Source organism: Acomys russatus, chromosome X, assembly GCF_903995435.1.
Source record: "Acomys russatus chromosome X, mAcoRus1.1, whole genome shotgun sequence".
Lineage (NCBI taxonomy): Eukaryota > Metazoa > Chordata > Mammalia > Rodentia > Muridae > Acomys > Acomys russatus.
Genome location: NC_067169.1, coordinates 102,498,014 through 102,516,009, shown reverse-complemented (window position 1 = coordinate 102,516,009; position 17,996 = coordinate 102,498,014). Strand labels below are relative to the sequence as shown.

Genomic DNA, 17,996 nt, shown 5'->3' with positions numbered 1-17,996 from the left:
ATCCTCTGGCTTCAGCCTCTTTCTGGAATAACAGGTGTGAGCCACTATGGCCAACTCAGTATTTTTAGATCTTAATACATTTTGTGTTTTCATTTCAGCATGCTGTCTTAAAAGTCATACATATTGACTATATGCACTTATAGAGATAAATCCTGAGCAAATAATAGATAGGTGAGAAGATTTATGTACAGAGATGTTCACTCCATTACTATTTATACCAGTGAACAGTAATCCAAATGTCAACCAGAGGGAATAATGAGGTTATGAGCCATTCATAAAATGGAACAGCATATAGCCACTAACAGCATAGACAACACTCATAATATGGTAGCAAGTGGGCGAGAAAAATGTTGTATAGGATGAGAAAAACATTGTACACAATGTGATATGTGCACAAAGGAAAAAAGATGGTAGGTGTCTCTTAAGCATGAGAATGTAGTTGACTTGTTTTTTGTGCACTGCTGCTCTTTCCAACCCTTTACAGCATATGTGTTACTGTTGTGAAAAAATAAAGTCCAAGTAGAAGGCACATGTGCAAGGTGGGACTCAAGTTCAAGATTCTTCACTGGTTGTAGAATATGTCTGTCTGATAGGAGCACTGGACCTTTGGGGGAAATAACACATCTGTTCGCTAGTAACCCGTTTCTTTTCTGGAGCAATGTAGGCCATGGGAGCAATACCTCCTACACAACTCTCCTGGCTTTTTAGTTTCGATTTAGAAATGAAACATTTTCTATGTTCCGTCCTTGAATGCGAGGACAGAAAGCCAAACATTTCCTCCCTAGAGTTATGATTCACCATTGTCAAGGCTTAAGAACCAACATAAATGAGGACACGACATTACAATATGATACTTCATGTTCCCAAGGTATCTTAAATCCAGTACTTTGGGAAAAAAGTGCTGAATGTGTTCAAATCCTTTACAACAGACGGAATGTTGGTTAAGCCCAAGAGAGCAATTTAAATCCGCATATATGTTAGTCAGCATAAAATGTTACTTACACATATCTCTAACTCTACTCAGGAAAACAGGTGATATATACATACGTGTTTTAAAATATCACTCTTCAGCACTTTAAAACACAGCACTTTTCAATGGCAGGTTAGAAGTGTTAACTTTTTCTGTGAAAAGTAATCTAGTTCACTTTACATGCAGTGACAAATTTGAATATGTATGACATTATACACTGCATTAATGACCAAGGAGAAGCCTTATAAAAGTAGCTAAGTCATTAAAGCAAGTACCTTGAACACATCTGAAGTGGCTATTTATAGGAATGATATCTTGAACATGCTGTTCCTTCCCATGCAACTGGATTATTAACCTAGAACACAGAAGAAATATTAATGAATAGCTACTGAAAATGCCAAAACGTTAGCAACAAAATACCTTACTGTCTTGTTATACAAATATAATCTGTGCGTTATTAAACTTGTTGCATCTAGTCTACTTGCTCTGAGCATCAGATGCTAGATGTTGCTGAAGGGCTAAGAGGATATTAGTGGTGGTCAATATCTGAACATCCAACTGCCTTACAAGCATAATGAATGTATAATAGTCATCAGTGTCCTAAAAAACAGTCTTAAGAGCATGCATTGCAAGTTACACACCTTCACTGTCTGAACACTAGACTCAAGAACCTACAGCTTAAGTGAACTTGTTGATGGCAGGGATTATGGCTGTCTTTCTGTCATAGTATTTCCAGTGCTTAGTGTAGAGCCTACTAGATCTCAGACACTCATGTGCATTGAATCAATGAGTCAGACAACTCGTTCATTAGTTTTTCACGTTCAGTTTTATGTGTTTGAACAAAAAAAGCTGCTATCTCTTTCATATATGCATGTAAGTTATTGGAGGACTAAGAATAATTATTCCTGGATAAGTCAAAATAACACTAGCAACCAAAAGGGTAGCAAAATCCCTAAATGGGTTGCCTTGAAACCCTTTGTGTACGTCCTCCGATTTCTAACTTCAGGCTGTTATTTTTATGTAAACACGAATAAGCATAGCTCCCAAGTATGAAGTGCAAGACACCTAAACTCACTCACATTCACTGTTTGAGATGGTGTTTCACTGTTGTAGCTCAGGCTGATCTCAAATTCATGGCCTTCCTGCCCAGACTTCCTGCATGGATTACAGATGCACACCACCTTGCTGTCCTTAATGTTTTTTATTACTTATTAGTGGCACAGAGCATGGTATAACCTAATTCGTAAGCAGTCATTCTAAACATCAACTGCCTTTCCAACATCAAGCACTCTTCAGGTAAGGGTTTTGTTTTTAACTTAAGAATATCTCCCTCTTCAGGTGAGGGTTTTGTTTTAAACTCAAGCATTTCTTTTTTCTTCCTGAGACCCAGTGCAAATACCACCTCCTCTATGATGCCTTCTCCAAATATTCCCAAGCAGAACCAGTAGTCTTATCCCCTTAGCCTGGCCCTCCAATAGAATGCTTAAACAGTGGTTATAGTTATTATATTGGAGCTCTTTTAGAGCAAAGACCCTATTCAGTTTTGTCTAGTCTTAACAGATACTCGATGACTACTGGTTGAGTAAGTGAAGAACTTTAATTACACTTTAAGCAAAGGTGAATTTCTAAAATGAGACTCCTTGAAGACATAAATTTTTTTTAAACATTTGATTGTTTACTCCCTCAAAAAAAAACCCCTTATTTTTATTTTGTCATTTTGGTCTCTCAAGCAAAGCTCTTCTCTATTCAGAACCACAGAGCTAAATATGGGGACAGGCTTCAAGTTCTAGGACAAAAAGACCAAACATAAAAGGGTTTGGAGACCCAGTTCAGAGAAGACATTAAGAGAAAAAAACTTTGAGGCTTATAAGTGGTCATACAATTAGATGTCTCCCGTGAATGTTTTCAAAAGAAACTTCTCTGCTGGGCATGGTAGTGCATACCTTTAATCCCAGTGCTCGGGGAGGCAGATGCAGGTAGAACTCTGTGAGCTTGAAGCCAGCCTGGTTACAAACCCAGTTCCAGAACAGCTAGGGCAACACAGAAAGACCCTATCTCAAAACCAAAAGAAACAAGGAGTTTCTCTGAAGAATTCTGTATTATGTTGCATAGGTTTGGATCTCACCTATGCAACATTATAACTCTGAATAAGTGACTTAACTTTAATTTCTGTGTCTCTGAAGGGGCATGAACAACCATCAAGCCATCACATCAGCTCTTGATATATATACCCTTATAGTTTATAGAGACTCAGAACGCAGGGATTTAATTTCTCTGTGGGGAAATAGTTAAGAGCACTCCCCTTGCCAAGTTTAAAAGTTCTAGTAAAGAGCTGAGACAGGATACGTCACTTTTTTTTTCCAAGACCAGCTGCTACCTCCCTTATTAGAATTCTAAACCCATAACCTGGGGACCAATTCCTGTGTTGTGGTTATTTCAACGGTGTGGCCATTCCATTCATAACTTTTTTTTTTTTTAGTAGAAGAGGAAACCAAGATACATAGAATCTACTGGTTTGTGCAGGTTACCTTTCTACCTTTTCCACATGGTAATGGAATTGCACTTTTCAATTCACCCATCTGTCGAATGTAATCGTAATTAAACTAGTCTTCCTGGATCTCATAGTGTCTCGGGAAAATAACGTGAATTTCTCACATCAATACAACCTAACATGCAGGATCTAGGAAAGAGCTACTTTCTAGACTTAGTTGACAACTAGTTATAGTGGCACCCACAGCTTCAGCTAAGTTCAGGCCAGGCTAGTGGCACTTCTCTTCTGTGTGGATTAGACAAGTTGAGATTGAAGATTTAAAAGTAGAACCTGAGACAGTTTTTCATGCAGAATCTAATGCGAAGAGCCCGCAGGATTTAAGTGATCAACAATAGTTAAACTGGGGGAAAATCTACCCCCAGAAAGCAGTGAACCAAGAGAAGTAGCTTGTACATATACAGCGATAGGACACTGTGATATGAAGTGGTCACCATGGAAACTTTTAAGATGAAGCATTAGTGGCAAGGGGGCAAGGTTAGCAGCTGGTGGAGATAGCTTATCAAAATAATCTTTTGCTCAGTCAACAGTATTTACTAAGCTCCTACCACCCAAGGAAGAGTTGGAGGTGGCAGGCACTGATAACATGTCAAATGTCCTTTTATGTCTACACATTTCATTAGCTTTTCTTTCCAACAGTCCAGTCCAGTGAACAGTTACTGCCCTATGACAACACATTAGTGAATTAATGAATATGCCTTCAAGCAAACGGAAAAACGAGGATCTGGGGACTGGAAGAGCCAGCCAAGCGGAGAAAAGACAAGTTTGTAGCATTAACAATATAGCATTTCCATAGCACTTTTACTTTGTAAGCCACTTTTCCATTTACGATCCTCCAGTTTTACCTCCAAAAGCCATAAGACAGTTCATGCTTTTATTCAACTCAAGAGGAAACCAAGGCTCGGAAAGCCTGATTAACTTGGTTACACAACACATGTCAGTTACAGGGTGAAGGAAGAACCCAGGCTTCCTGCTTCCCTGTCCATTGAGCCCATGATTAAACCACAGGGCCAGGAGTTACCCAGCGGCTTAGAAGTTGGGGGTGGGAGACCCCTGCTTTGGCAGCAGCTTACTCTTCACACCTGGCTGTGAACCTGTTGCCCGCTTGGCCAAGGTGGGTGGCTCCTTGCGGTTTTGGGCTCATGGAGGTTTATGGAAGAAGGCTCTCTCTTCCGTGGGAGTCAGGAGGTTACTTACTCATATTGCCCGTTCCTCTGGGCTAGGGTCAGGGCGCAGGGCTCCCGGAGGGGACCCTTCATCTCCAAACCCTCCACCTTATGCAGGCACTGGTCAAGGGTCTCTTTCTCTCTCTTAGATATATTTATTTCAAATGCAGCCAAAGAGGGGTGACGCGGGGCCAGGCTCACACCGGCCGCCCTCTTTGGTCCCCGCAGCGTCCCCTCCCAACCCGGTCCCCTTTCCCGGCTCCGCTCGCCCCAGGACATGCTGCACCTCGGCCAGCGCCCCCAGCCCGTTTGGCCTCCCTTTCCCCCACCCCCACCCCCCACTTCTCTCAGACGGATACTGCCAGGGGCTGAGCTCCGACGGGGAGCTGCGGCTCCATCAGGGCGGCCTCCAGGCTCTGCGGGGCTGCGGACTGCCAGCGGATTCCACGACACCGCCTCCTGCGGCCTGCCACCCACCCGCCTTGGCAAGGCGGAGAGAAAGGGCTCCGGCGCTGCCGGGCGCTGACAGCCTAGGAGCCCGGCAGCCCGGGAGCCTGGGAGCCAGCCGGAGAGCTAGGGAGCTGGGAGGAGAGAGTCCGACCCAAGAGAGAGCGGCGCCTCCCGCCCCCGCCCGCCTGCCAGGCCGCCGCAGATTTCGCCCCCTGCGACCAACCTGGGGAACTGCAGCCAGACTCTGGATGGACCCTAGCAGGTCCAGCAGAAGGCAAGTTTCAAAAAACTAGAAGGGTTCCGAGGACTTGGACGATTGTCAGAGAAAAGCTACAGTTGTACCAGATGAACTGGACCGATAGGACACACAGTGTGCTGCCCACTCCCAAATCCTTAAGGTTATGAAGGTTTCTGTTGGTCATCTTTTAAGGGGTTTTCTCTTCCCATTTTTTTCTTCCATCCTCTTAAAATGAATAATTACCCATAGCCCAGTCCTCTGTCCCCCACCTCCCCATTTTTCAGCCTTCTCAGGTGACTTCAAGTATTCAAAGTTCAAGCACACCTGCCTAGTTTAGGCTTCTTAATATCACTCACTGAGAAAATTAACTCATCATTTCATTCAGCCACCAGCCCTGAAAATTTAAAGCTACATGTTTTCTTCCTCTTTACTGATCTTTTTTATCCAAATAGACCTTGTTTATATTTTCCTTGGAATGAATTTTTCAGTTCCTTGCCTTTTTTCCTTTCAGTTGGCCATCACTGTACTATAAGCTTTGTTATATCCGATCTGGGTTATTGAATTTCCCTCCAAAGAAACCCTTTAACTTTTTGACTCTGTTGATAGCCAACAAAAAAGCACTACCATTTCAGTTATGTTTGTCATTTTCTCCAGAATCTATACTTGACTTGATATCAAGACTGACTTTAAACCTATGTTAGTGAAGGCTATAGTATAGACACAGACCAACGGAACAGAATATACAGCCCTTCATATAGACCCATGCACTTATAGAAGATCAATATTCAGTATATATGACATTTTCTATCAGTGAAGACAATCTGTTCTTCACCAAATACCACTGGGGTTATTGATTTTTCCACATGGAAAATTATGAAATTAGATCCTCACTTCACACCATAAATGGAAAAATCAATTTCAGGAGGTATTATAGTTAGTAGACACCCTGAACCTACCAGACAAACTGTGCATGCTATAATGGAGAGGTGAGGTTAAGCAAGCACATTAGAGCCCAGAAGATCACAAATGAGTCCCAGGTATCTGACATTAAGCTCTTTACACTGTTGGATTTTTGTTTTGCCTTCACCTGATTGTAATTGTGTCCTGGTTCTCCCTTCTGGAATAAGAAAGTATGTAACTTATTTTGGATTTTATAAGAGCCTATAGTTAATAGACTTTGGAGTTTTAAAGAGAACTAAGACTTTTTTTTTCTTTTTCTTTTTCTTTTTTCTTTTTTTTTTTTTTTTTTTTGAGACAAGGTCTCTCTGTGTAGCCTTGACTGTTCTGGACTCACTTTATAGACCAGGCTGGCCTTAAATTCACAGCAATCCAACTGCCTCTGCCTCCTGAGTGCTGGGATTAAAGGCATATGCCACCACCACCCCATGAGAACTAAGGCTTTTAAATTACTGGTATTTTTAAAAGGCTGGAACTTTTAAAAGTTGTGTTGATATTAACATGAGATCTCAGGGAAAAGAAATGAAAAAGGGATGTTTAAAATGGTGTGTTTGTGTGTTAAAATTAGTTTTTGTAAACTTGACACAAGCATAGATATACCTGGGAGGAAGGAATTCCAACTGGGAAATCGCTTCTATCAGATTGGCCTGTGGGAACATTGTCCTGACTACTGATTGATATGGTAGAACCAAGCCCACCAGCAGGTGTGCCTATGCTGTATACAAAAGATAGCTAAGCAAGTCAAGAAAAGTGACCCAATAGACAATATTCCTCCATGATTCCTGCTTCACTTCTTGCCTGCAGGTTCCTGCTTGAGTTCCTGCCTTGGCTTCTTGTGATGATGGAGTTCAACCCATCATCTTCTTTTTGGTCAGTGTTTTATCACAGCAACAGAAAGCAAACTAGGAAAGGTAGATTAAAAATCAGATGCTGAAAAGCAAAACATTGCCACTTTCAGAAGAAATTGGGAGAATAGGGGTGGGAAGCTATGGGTTGGCAATACATTTAGTATGCATAAATCATTGCAACCCCTAGCAATGAAATTATTATCTTAAAATAAAATGATAAAGATACCTGTAGTTACACCATTTTTTTAACAATGTGAGTAATTTAAGACAATACAGTGAGGCATGATGACACATGCCTGAAATTCAGTACTCAATGGCTGAAGCAGGTGGATGGTGAGTTTGAGGCTAGCCTGAGTGATACATAAAGTTCAAGACTAGCTGGAGTTATATAATGAGAGACTATTCCAAGAAAAACAAGGAGATGAAACTCATCTTAGTGTCCTGTTTACCATGAGGCTCTGGGTTTAATAACTAGCGAGACACACACACACACACACACACACACACACACACACACACACACACACACGCCATCTAGTAGAAAACTTGACAAGATATAGGAATTAATTGTCTAGGATATTTTAGTGACTGATAAAATCTAAAAGGATGATGCCCAACTTTATTACTATCCAGGGAAACTAAGAAAACAAAACAAAACAAAACAAAAAACAAACAACCCCCCCAAACCATAAAACCCCCCGAGGAATATTATTTCACAATAATTTGTTTTGCAAAAATTGAAAAGTTGGGTAGCATCTGCTAGGTCTCAGGTCCTCCATATATCTAGAAACAAGCTCAAACTGGACTATAGAAGCATTTCTGTTGGTTAGATAAAAACCAGCATTCCTCAGGAACTTGTAAAACAAGTTTTCCACCTCCAAAATGAATCCCTTCCTCTAGCTATTTGTTCTTATGATCCTCAGGATTTGTCCACCCCATGCTCCTTTGCTCCTCTCCGTTCTCTGCTTTCTCTTACTTTCTCCACCATTCTATTTTCTCTCTTCTCTGGACTCTTCTAGATGCCTCTGGGTATTTTCTCTCTCTTGTCCACATTAAAAACCTTCCCCTTAATGGGGCAGTCAGGTTGGCAGTTTCTTTATTGCACTCCCTCAGACAGAGAATCAATTTTTCGAGGATGTGGAACACACACAACTTTGGTAGAATTTGTATTAGGATTCTAAGTTGGTAAAGAGCAATTGACAATATCTAGTAAAGATGAGGACACACCCTCAAACCCAGAAAGTCATTTCTAGGTAGAGATCCTGACAAAACTAAACTTTCGACACAAAGAAATAAATGAATATATTTTGCATCCTTTTTAAGAGATGGAAGCAAATAAAATGCTTGTTGGAAGGTGAATGGTTAAATTATGGTTTTCATGAAGGTAAATACTACTATTTAGAAATTAAAATGAAGCCAGGCATGGTGGAACATGCTTATAATCCAAGTACTCAGGGAAGCAGAGGCAGGTGGATCTCTGTGAGTTTGAGGCCAGCCTGGTCTATAGAGCAAGTCCTGGGCAGCCAAAGCTATACAGAGAAACTCTATCTTGTAAAAAAACAAAAACAAAAAACAAACAACAAGCAAACACCAAAAAAGGGAAAAGATATTAAAATGAATGAATTTGAGGTTTAATTAGTAACAGAATTAAATGTAGAGCTATAGAGTTGGCAACAAATTGTAAAACACATACATAATATTTATGCAAAGTCTGAAAATTGCTGCTCATGACTATTAGATGCCTTGCATAACAAAAGTATAATATACAAATGACAAAAGGGCATGATTACAACATTATTAGAAGGAAGACTGAGGACTGACACATGGCACTGACTGACACATGTCACCAATATCATTCTCTTCCCCCCACCCCCTCTGACACAGGGTCTCTGTAGCTCTGGCTGGTTTGGAAAAGACTATATAAACCATTCTGTCCATGAACTTGTTCTTGCTGCATCCTCTCAAGGACTGAGATCAAGGGTGTATGCCCTCCTACCTGGTTTATAATATTTCTTTTTACATTTTGAATTTTTCTTTTTAAAAAAATCTACATTCTTCTCTCATATATTACATTCCGACCACAATTTCCCCTCCCTTCTCTTCCTCCTACTTCTCCTTTCCCCTATACCCACATCTCCTCCCCTCAGAAAAGAGCAGGCCCCCCCAGGGAATCAACCAAACTAGGCATAACAAGCTACGGCAAGGCCAGGCATATACCCTCACATCAAGGCAACCCCAGTAGGAGGTAAACGGTCTCAAAAGAAGTCAAAAGAGTCAGGGGCAGCCCCTGATCCCACTGTTCACAGAGTCTCACAAGAACACAGAGCTACTCAGCCATAACATATGCAGAGGACCTACCTAGGTCAGACCTCTATAGGCCCCCTGATCTCTGAATTCCCATGGGTCCCATCAGTTGATTCTGTGGGCCACATTCTTAAAACACAAAATGAAAGTTGTTGCAAGATTAACTAAAACTGAGTGGTGGGCAAGTGTATTTGTTCTATTGCTCACATGTTTCCCTGCATTGGCAATCCTTTGCAATCAATGAACATTAAAAGGGAACAGTCTTGGAGAGGGTGAGTAATGTCTGATGCTACAATTAGGCCAAGGACTATGAAAGCCAAGAGACTTTCTTTGACTGTTGCAAGGAGTCCACTAGCAAACACTAAATGTGGAGTTTGAAGCAAAGAGAAAAGAGCCAGCACATCCTAGATTAAATAGGATACAAGATTCCCACGCAAATTCCCTCAGCAACTGGGAAGGACAAGGGTCCAAGCTGGACAGGGAGGAATCAGCTTTGGAGGAGATTCTCTTTCCTCCCAGTTTACAGTAGCGTCTGCTCCTTAAAATAGTGCCTACCAGATAGTGGGGTTTTTTGTTGTTGTTGTTTCGTTTTGTTTTTCAAGGCAGGATTTCTCTGTATAGCCTTGGCTGTCCTGGACTGACTTTGTAGATCAGGCTGGCCTGGAACTCACAGAGATCCACCTGCCTCTGCCTCCCAAGTGCTGGGATTAAAGGCATGCGCCACCACACCTGGCCAAATTTTTGAGGTAACTCTTCGTTGGATTAAAAAAAAAATTAAGGGGTTGTATAGAAACTGAAGTATATTGATGTAAGGACACTAAAAACTGTCTTCCATAAAGGTAATGATGGCTGCATATAAACAACATTCAAAGGCCTGGGATCTAAAGCTCAGTGGTGGAGGAGCTCTTGCCTAGCTAAGTATGAAAGCCCCCTCAGTTAAATGGTCACGGAACAAAGTTCAAGTAAGGAAAGACAAATCTTACCAGTATCCCCGTGTGTCCGAGTGCTCACTGTGTAGCTTTGGTCTAGTACACAGTGTCTGTTAGAATTCGCAGGATTTTCAGAACCAAAATGAAGACTTGAGGAGCAGGGATGCTCCTCAGTAGCAAAGCTCTTGAGCAGCAACTGAGATTCGCTGGATTCTGTCTCTAGTACAGAAAAAACAAAAAGCAAAATTTACATCTTTAAGATCTTAAGGCTATAAAATACTAAGTGAAAGCAGTAAACAAAAATAAAATATTTCGGCTGGGCGGTGGTAGTGCACGCCTTTAATCTCAGCACTTGGGAGGCAGAGGCAGGTGGATCTCTGTGAGTTCAAGGCCAGCCTGGTCTACAGAGGGAGTGCCAGGACAGCCAGAGCTGTTACACAAAGAAACCCTGTCTTGAAAGTAGCTACAAAATATAGTATGATCTATCAAGTATATCAATTGTTATTTTTTCCAAGAGCCCATTGTATGTTATTTTTGCAGTGTTTTTAGCTTGCTCATGTCGGTTTACTGCTCTACTATAGAGTGTTCAACCCGTGCTTGGTATCCTCTTAGCCCCGAAGCCCATGATATCTGAAAATTGTTTTTAGGTCGGATCTCCGTACTTCCCAAGTCTGCATAATTATTATGGGAGAAGTCGCAGCCGTCATGAATTAAATTAGTTATGCACAGACAATTTCAAAAACAAAATCACAAAAGTCCTTTCAAAAATTTATAACAAAATTTAAATGTTTAATGCAGGAGGGGATGCATTTTAATATGACTAATTTGATACTGGCTGGAGCTTCCACAAGGCAGAGTGCTTAGGGTCTGTGAAGGCAAAAACAGGCCTGCCTGGCACACAGGAGGCCAGGAGGGAAGATTGCATGTAGGTGAGTCAGCAGCCAGAGGCTGGAAGGCAGGCAGCACCAAGCCATAAATGATTCATTGATTTTTAAATTACCACTAGTTAAAAAGCCTTGCTTTTCACACACAGAGATTGGTATTACTTTCCATCCAGAGCTGCACGAAGAGCTCCTTCTTATTTACATATTTCTGTTTTACATTTCTGTGATGTATTTCTAGTTAGGCATTTCTATTTTGTTTACATATATTTTCCTTCTGTGAAGAATTTGCACTGAGAAAGGTTTATTGCCTGGGGTCACGTATACTGCAGAGAAATGGTGAGAGGCCTCGCAAGCAAAAACAACTAGCCTGCTTTGGCACACAATGCCCTACAGTCCCTCCTTTTCCCCTAAGCCTCATCTCCCATTTGGTATTCCCCTTTTCTTGGCTCAGTTCTCCATTTTCTGCATACATCATTCTTGTCTTTGGACCATGTCATTGTACATATTGAATCCCACAGCCAGGCATTATGTGGCCCTACTTGCCTTCTCTTGGAAGCTAAAGAGATCCAAGTGAAGCAGTACAGAATCAACCTGTCTTTCTAGGATCCAAGGATTTGTCTTTGTTTTATTTTTGTTTGTTGGTTGGTGGAATTTTTTCTTTTAATTTTTAAAGTGTGTGTGTTTGTGCGTGCGCATGCATTTGACATGTGTGGTGAGAAAAGGACAATTTGCAAGAGTCAGTTATTTCCTTCCAGCATGTGGTCCCAGGGATTGAATTTAGGTTGTCAAATTTGATAGCAGATGCCTTTACACTCTGAGTCATCTCATCAGCCCTGACTTTTGTTCTGTTTTGTTTTTGAGACAGGATCTCTCATTCTACAGCTTAGGCTATCTTGGAACTCACTATATAGAGCAGGTTAGTCTCAAAATCACAACAATCCTCCTGCCTCAACCTCACAACACTGCCACCTACTTGGATTACAGATGTGAATCACCACACCTACTTTAAAATATATTTTTATTGTTTCTTTTAAAATGTATACATTTAAATTATTACACATGAATAAAATAAAGTATATACAGCAGGAAGAACCATAAGACAATCAGGAATTATATAAATGTTTTCATAGTGATTTGACTATTTGTATTTGGCAAACTTGAAGTAAACATCTTTCCTATCCTGTTGGGTCTAAATTTCTGAATGGAGATTAATATCTATCATATCTCATCTCTATTTACTTAAAACATCTATTTTGATCAGAGATTTGAGAAGGAATAAATTTTAAAAACCTGAGTGAACCAGAAGTGCAGGTTAGCAGCATCCAAAATGAAAAAATGACTGAGACAGTTTACTGCCTGAACACTCACCCAACACTCTCTATAACGTTGGAGCATCATCTTTGGCCTTCTAGCCCAATATAACTGAGAGACATATTTGCCAGGCAGAAACTATTGAGGACTTGATTACCCTGTCTTGGCAGAGTTCAGCCATCAACTCTGCCTACATCTAAGCTTGCCTGTTCTTAGGCAGAATTCTGTTTGTGGCAGAAACAGGACATTTTGCCCAGCGGCTTGTTTGCCACATTTGAAACCAACTCCATAAAGAGATTCTTAAATGCTCATCATCTTCTTTGAGGTAGGCTGGGTGTTGCCAGGAGTTAACTTGTCTTGTTGTCAAAGAATTCTTAGAATGACAAAAACATCTTTAAAAGCCATATTCTGTAGGTCTCTGAGGCTTTTGAAGACCTTATTTAACTATTTTACCTTATATATCTATAGAATAATATCTATTTATTAGACCTAGAATATATATTCTTGTGATAAAATTAGACTAGAATTTTATATGACCATAATTTGCATCAATATACAAATTTAATACCATTAAATTAAAAATAACCTTATTCGTAACAATTAGGGCCTTGAGATGAGGAGTAGATTCAATAATCTACCTTTTGTTCTATACTCCCTCTATATTTCTATGTCCCTCTTTCTTTCTTTTCAGCTCCTCTCTCCTTACCTACAAAAGAAAGATAAGGGGAAGAAGAGATGTCCCTGAGTCACCTCAAGACCCAGCCATACCACTCCTGGGCATATACCCTAAAGAGGGTCCACCATACAACAAGGACATTTGCTCAACTATGTTCATAGCAGCCTTGTTTGTAATAGCCAGAATCTGGAAACAGCCTAGATGTCCCTCCACTAAAGAATGGATACAGAAACTATGGTTCATTTACACAATGGAATACTATTGAGGTTTCAAAAACCAAGAAAATTAGAAATTTGCAGGCAAATGGATTGAACTAAAGTCAATCATCCTAATTGAGGTAACTCAGACCCAGAAACACATACATGGCATATACTCACTCATAAATGGATGTTAGCCACTTAATTCAGGTTATCCACATTACAATACAGAGACTAATGTGCCAACTAAGGTTCATGTAGGATGTGGACTTAGATGTAGTAGATAGGCAGCATGGTCTCTTTGTAGGTCCCACACTATGGGATGTAGGGACCACTTCTGACATGGACTGGGACCTCCTAATGTTGTTCACTTCCCCCCTGGCAGGGTGGCCAGAGGAAGAGGTTACAGATAGTACAGAGGACACTGGATCGGCTGAGATCAGACATTAGGGGAAGAGGCCTCCCCATTCTAAGGACTAGGGGAGAGAGGAAAAGAGTGTGAGGGAGGGGATGGGATTGGGAGGTGATGCAGGAGGGGACTGAAATCAGTATGTAATGAATTCAAACTGCAGAACAAGCAGGTAACTTATACAGCTAAACCCACTACATTTGAATATCTCTGAGACTGGCTGAGATATGAACATCTGTACATAGACAAGGTTTCTTGTTGGTCACAGATTCTCTGTAAATTATAATTAGAGGCCAGTCTTAGTATGGCTTGAAGGAAGATTTGCAGATGTCTTACTTTTGCTCACCTCATACAATCATAATGTTAGAATTGTAGAATGCTTGTGAGAAATGTTTTCTGAACAAAAGAACCAGACACTGACGCTGACAGGATTCATTCCTCTCAGCATGCTGGATGCTGACATCCTGCATTCTCCATGCTCCAGCCCCAAGCGCCTCTGTTGCTGTTACCCATCAGAACAGAACAGCTTCCAGGACAGCATTGTAGAAAGCTTCTAATCCCAATTGGTCCAGCATTTCAGACTGTCCTACACAGGACTCCTATTAAGCCTAGAATTTTGCAACATTTGGAGAATGGACCACAAATGCTATCCCTGCCTTACTTAACCATTTTCCCCAATATTTTGCAGGAGCCCCTTCAAAGGTATCATTCACCCTAAATCAGCCTGAAGAAATCTTAAGGGAATGACATTCCATTTCCTCTAAGGGAGTTGGGTAGGTTTCTGTTTGCTCTCTTAGTCTACAGATGCTTATTTTCATTGGGAGTTGATTATAAGTTATTATTGGTCATATACAGAGAGGAAACCACACCTGCTTTTAAAATATATTTTTTTCTTCAATTATATAAGGAAGAACATTGGGATTTACACTTGCTAGGCCAGCGTTCTACTACTGAGATTCATCCACAGTCCATGAATGTGTCTTTTCAGAGATACCAATTAAAACTATTCTTTACAGACTTTAATTGAATTCAACTTCAATTAAATTCAATTTAACCATTATGTCCTTGAAATTGAACATGTGCAGTAGTTAGAGGCAACAAGATGCCAGTCTTTCGTTGTTTATCCCCTTGAATATTGCTAGCTTGCCATCTTGGTTTTGATCTTTATAGAATATTAAATTACAAAAATGGTCATAAAATACTCAATATCTCTCCAAAGAATCAGAGAGATAGTAATGTTGAAACACAGAGCATAAACTGATAAAACTTTTACAAATTGTCAAGATGATACTCATCAACCCCATAGGCTGATCAAAATTCTTAAATTTAATATAAAACTTTCTTGAGTGCTTTGGAAAGATTAAAGAAAAGAACAGGGTTATGCCTAAATTCCAAATTGATGACTCATTTATTGGGAATAAAATCAGCCACTTTTGCAAAATTAAGTCAAGAGCTATAATTTCATGTCTAAACAAAACAAAAATTATCAAAATGAGCAAGTCAGAACTTTAAAAAAAATATGTAATTTAAGAATTCTATAGATATTTTTAGGGGAGGAGACAGACTTTTAATATCCTTATTATAATTTTTATCCATTGGGAAAGATGCATCAGACGCTTGTGGCAGGAATTTAACCTAGTAAACTGGGCAAAAGTAAGTGTATAAGGTCATATACCAACAGAGGTCACTGCTGAGGGGCATTAGATGTTTTATTATTAGTTTTTAAAGTTAGCATACAAAGTAGTGGATTTCTTCATGGCATTTTCATACATGTGTGTCATTATTATACTTTGTTCTCATTTAGTCTCCTTTCTCCCTACCGTTCCTTGAGTCCCCACTAGCTGACTCTCTCCTTTCCCAGGTCAGTTCTCCCTGCAGTTTTGTTATCACAAAACAGATTTTGAAAATAGTTTCTGGCTGTTAATGCTCAAAGGTAAATAATGGTAGATATAGTAAGATGAGGTACGAAGATTTCTTGAGTGCACCTACCTTGTGACATTTATTGATTTAGGAAGTGTGGCACTAGACTGGTCTCACCTCCAAAGCAGGTGTCATGGAGGGAGAGAAGAACCTGTACTCGGTTTTCATTTTAAGCCTCTGTCCAGGGTATAAGAAACATATTTGGGAAGAGTTTCTGCTGATAAATACATGTTACATCCCTCACTTCTATCTCTCTAGCTCCAACAAACAAAAGCCAAAGAAGTGATAAGAGCACAAGTAGGAAGGGAAGGGAAATTAGAAGTGGAGGTCTTGTGGAAATGGTGAGCTGAAACTGCACCGGAGAGCAGTACGGGCCTGGCCCTGAGAGGCCTGGCAGAGGGAGGGCTCCTCTAATGGGTGGTAGCTGTGTGGGAAGACCAGTGAAAACCACAGCTAGAACTCAAGAAATGGGCTAGCCCTCTACCCTCCAACTGATATTTCACTCTTGTTTTTATAAACTCTGGAGTTCAAAATCAATATGACCATTCTAAAGGAGGGAGGAGATAGATCCTAAATTTGATTGAGTCTAAGTAGGAAATGAATTTGGGAAAAGAATTCCCCAATAATGAATTGGCTGAATTTTATGTGGATAATTTAATCATCATGGTTCCTCTTGAAAGAAATAATGTCCAGATATAGGCTGCAAAGTCCAGAATTTAGTCTCTACTGCTTATGGAAATACACTCAGCAATAAGTACCCCACACAGTAGCATTTTCATAGGCATCTGTGAAGCGTATAGTATTTTTATAGGGGTCCATTAAAAATTTCATGACGTAGAAATTTCCTAAGGGTGTTAAACATCAAAACAAATCATGAGATGCAGACTCATTTCTTGAACACATACTCTTCACTTCAATGTCAGTATTAACTTAGCCCTATTTATCTTCCATCTCCTCTGTTATTTTACCTGACGGAACCCTCAGTTCTTCAATGCTCACCTTAATAGGGCCTTCCTCTTTGAAGCTCTTCTCCCATTACTGCTGAGCTGGAAAGGAATGCTCCCTCTTCTGTGCAACAGTGCCTCTTTGTACCTTTTATAGAACTTCTTGGAACTCTTCAAGGTCTGTTTTGTATCATATTGTTGCAGAACGAAGGAGCACATGATAGCTTTTGCTTATTCTTATCTCTACTCTCCCACCATTTTCTCAGCACTTTATAGTCACCCTTTTTAGAGTCAATGCTTAGAAATTATCTGTTGATATTTCCTATGGTGCATCTGCTTTCTTCTTCTTTTAATGTGCATAAAATAAATGTGTACACTTTGACAATAATTATAAAGCAAATACCCGTGTAAATTCTGCCTGAGTAGAAACAGGAAATCGAACACAATACCTCTAGAGCAAGTATCTCTCTCATCATTCCTCCTCCAATTTAAGATTGAACCTGGGCCAGTTACTGAACCAGAATTCTCTGAAGCACAGAAATTTCTGTTTATTTTCAGTTGACAAGGTTTGTGTCATACTGGCTGTTAAAAAACAATCTGAAGATTGGGCTATGGGAATAACTCAGTGGCAACAGGTTTCCTTAGCATATTCAGGGCTGTAGATTTGATACCCAGCACCACAAAATTTTTAGTATCACCTCTGGACATGAACCACTATTTTGACTTTTGTGATAATCATTTCCTCCCTTTTTTTATTTTTACTTTATAACATATGAATATGTGATATATTATTCATATGAATAAAATAAATATATTTGCATATTTGGGATTATACAGTATATACTTTATATTTTTGTTAACCTCATCTAATATTTTCTCGTGAAGGTGGTTGTATATAGATGCTGTACATTTTCATTGATGTATAGTATATTGCATTGTGTGGTGACTATATCACAATTCGTTCCCCTGATGAAATATATTAAGCTATGTCTTGTAGCTGTCTTTCTCAAGCCAATGCTCCTAAGAATATTCTTGTATAGTTTTTCTGGTGCACATAGGAATGATGAATGATTTTCTGTAGGGTATACTATCCTAGTAGATTTAGAGGTCAATGATAAGAGGCAAAGCCACAGATGGTGTATTGGGTACAAGATTTTGTTTTTTCTAGGGATCAATACCTGTTAGAGAAAGGCAGAAGAAGAAGATTTAGGAAGACAAGGTGAAGTGAAATATAAGAGTGAAACT

General features: G+C 40.0%; 1 protein-coding gene across 3 annotated transcripts in view; it reads right to left on the bottom strand.

Moving 5' to 3' along the window:
* The window catches only part of Ocrl (OCRL inositol polyphosphate-5-phosphatase), a 56,513-nt gene extending 51,218 nt beyond the window's left edge, over nt 1-5,295 (bottom strand). For 2 of the 3 annotated variants that reach the window (XM_051142582.1, XM_051142584.1), the window contains exons 1-3: nt 5,044-5,295; nt 4,716-4,795; nt 1,246-1,325 (exon numbers count right to left, since the gene is read on the bottom strand). In XM_051142582.1, coding sequence (XP_050998539.1) covers nt 1,246-1,325; nt 4,716-4,795; nt 5,044-5,082 — 199 coding nt within the window. In that variant the 5' untranslated portion in view covers nt 5,083-5,295. The remainder of the gene's footprint in view (nt 1-1,245; nt 1,326-4,715; nt 4,796-5,043) is intronic. The other variant, XM_051142583.1, reaches the window with a different exon arrangement.
* Between the last annotated feature and the right edge of the window lie 12,701 nt (nt 5,296-17,996).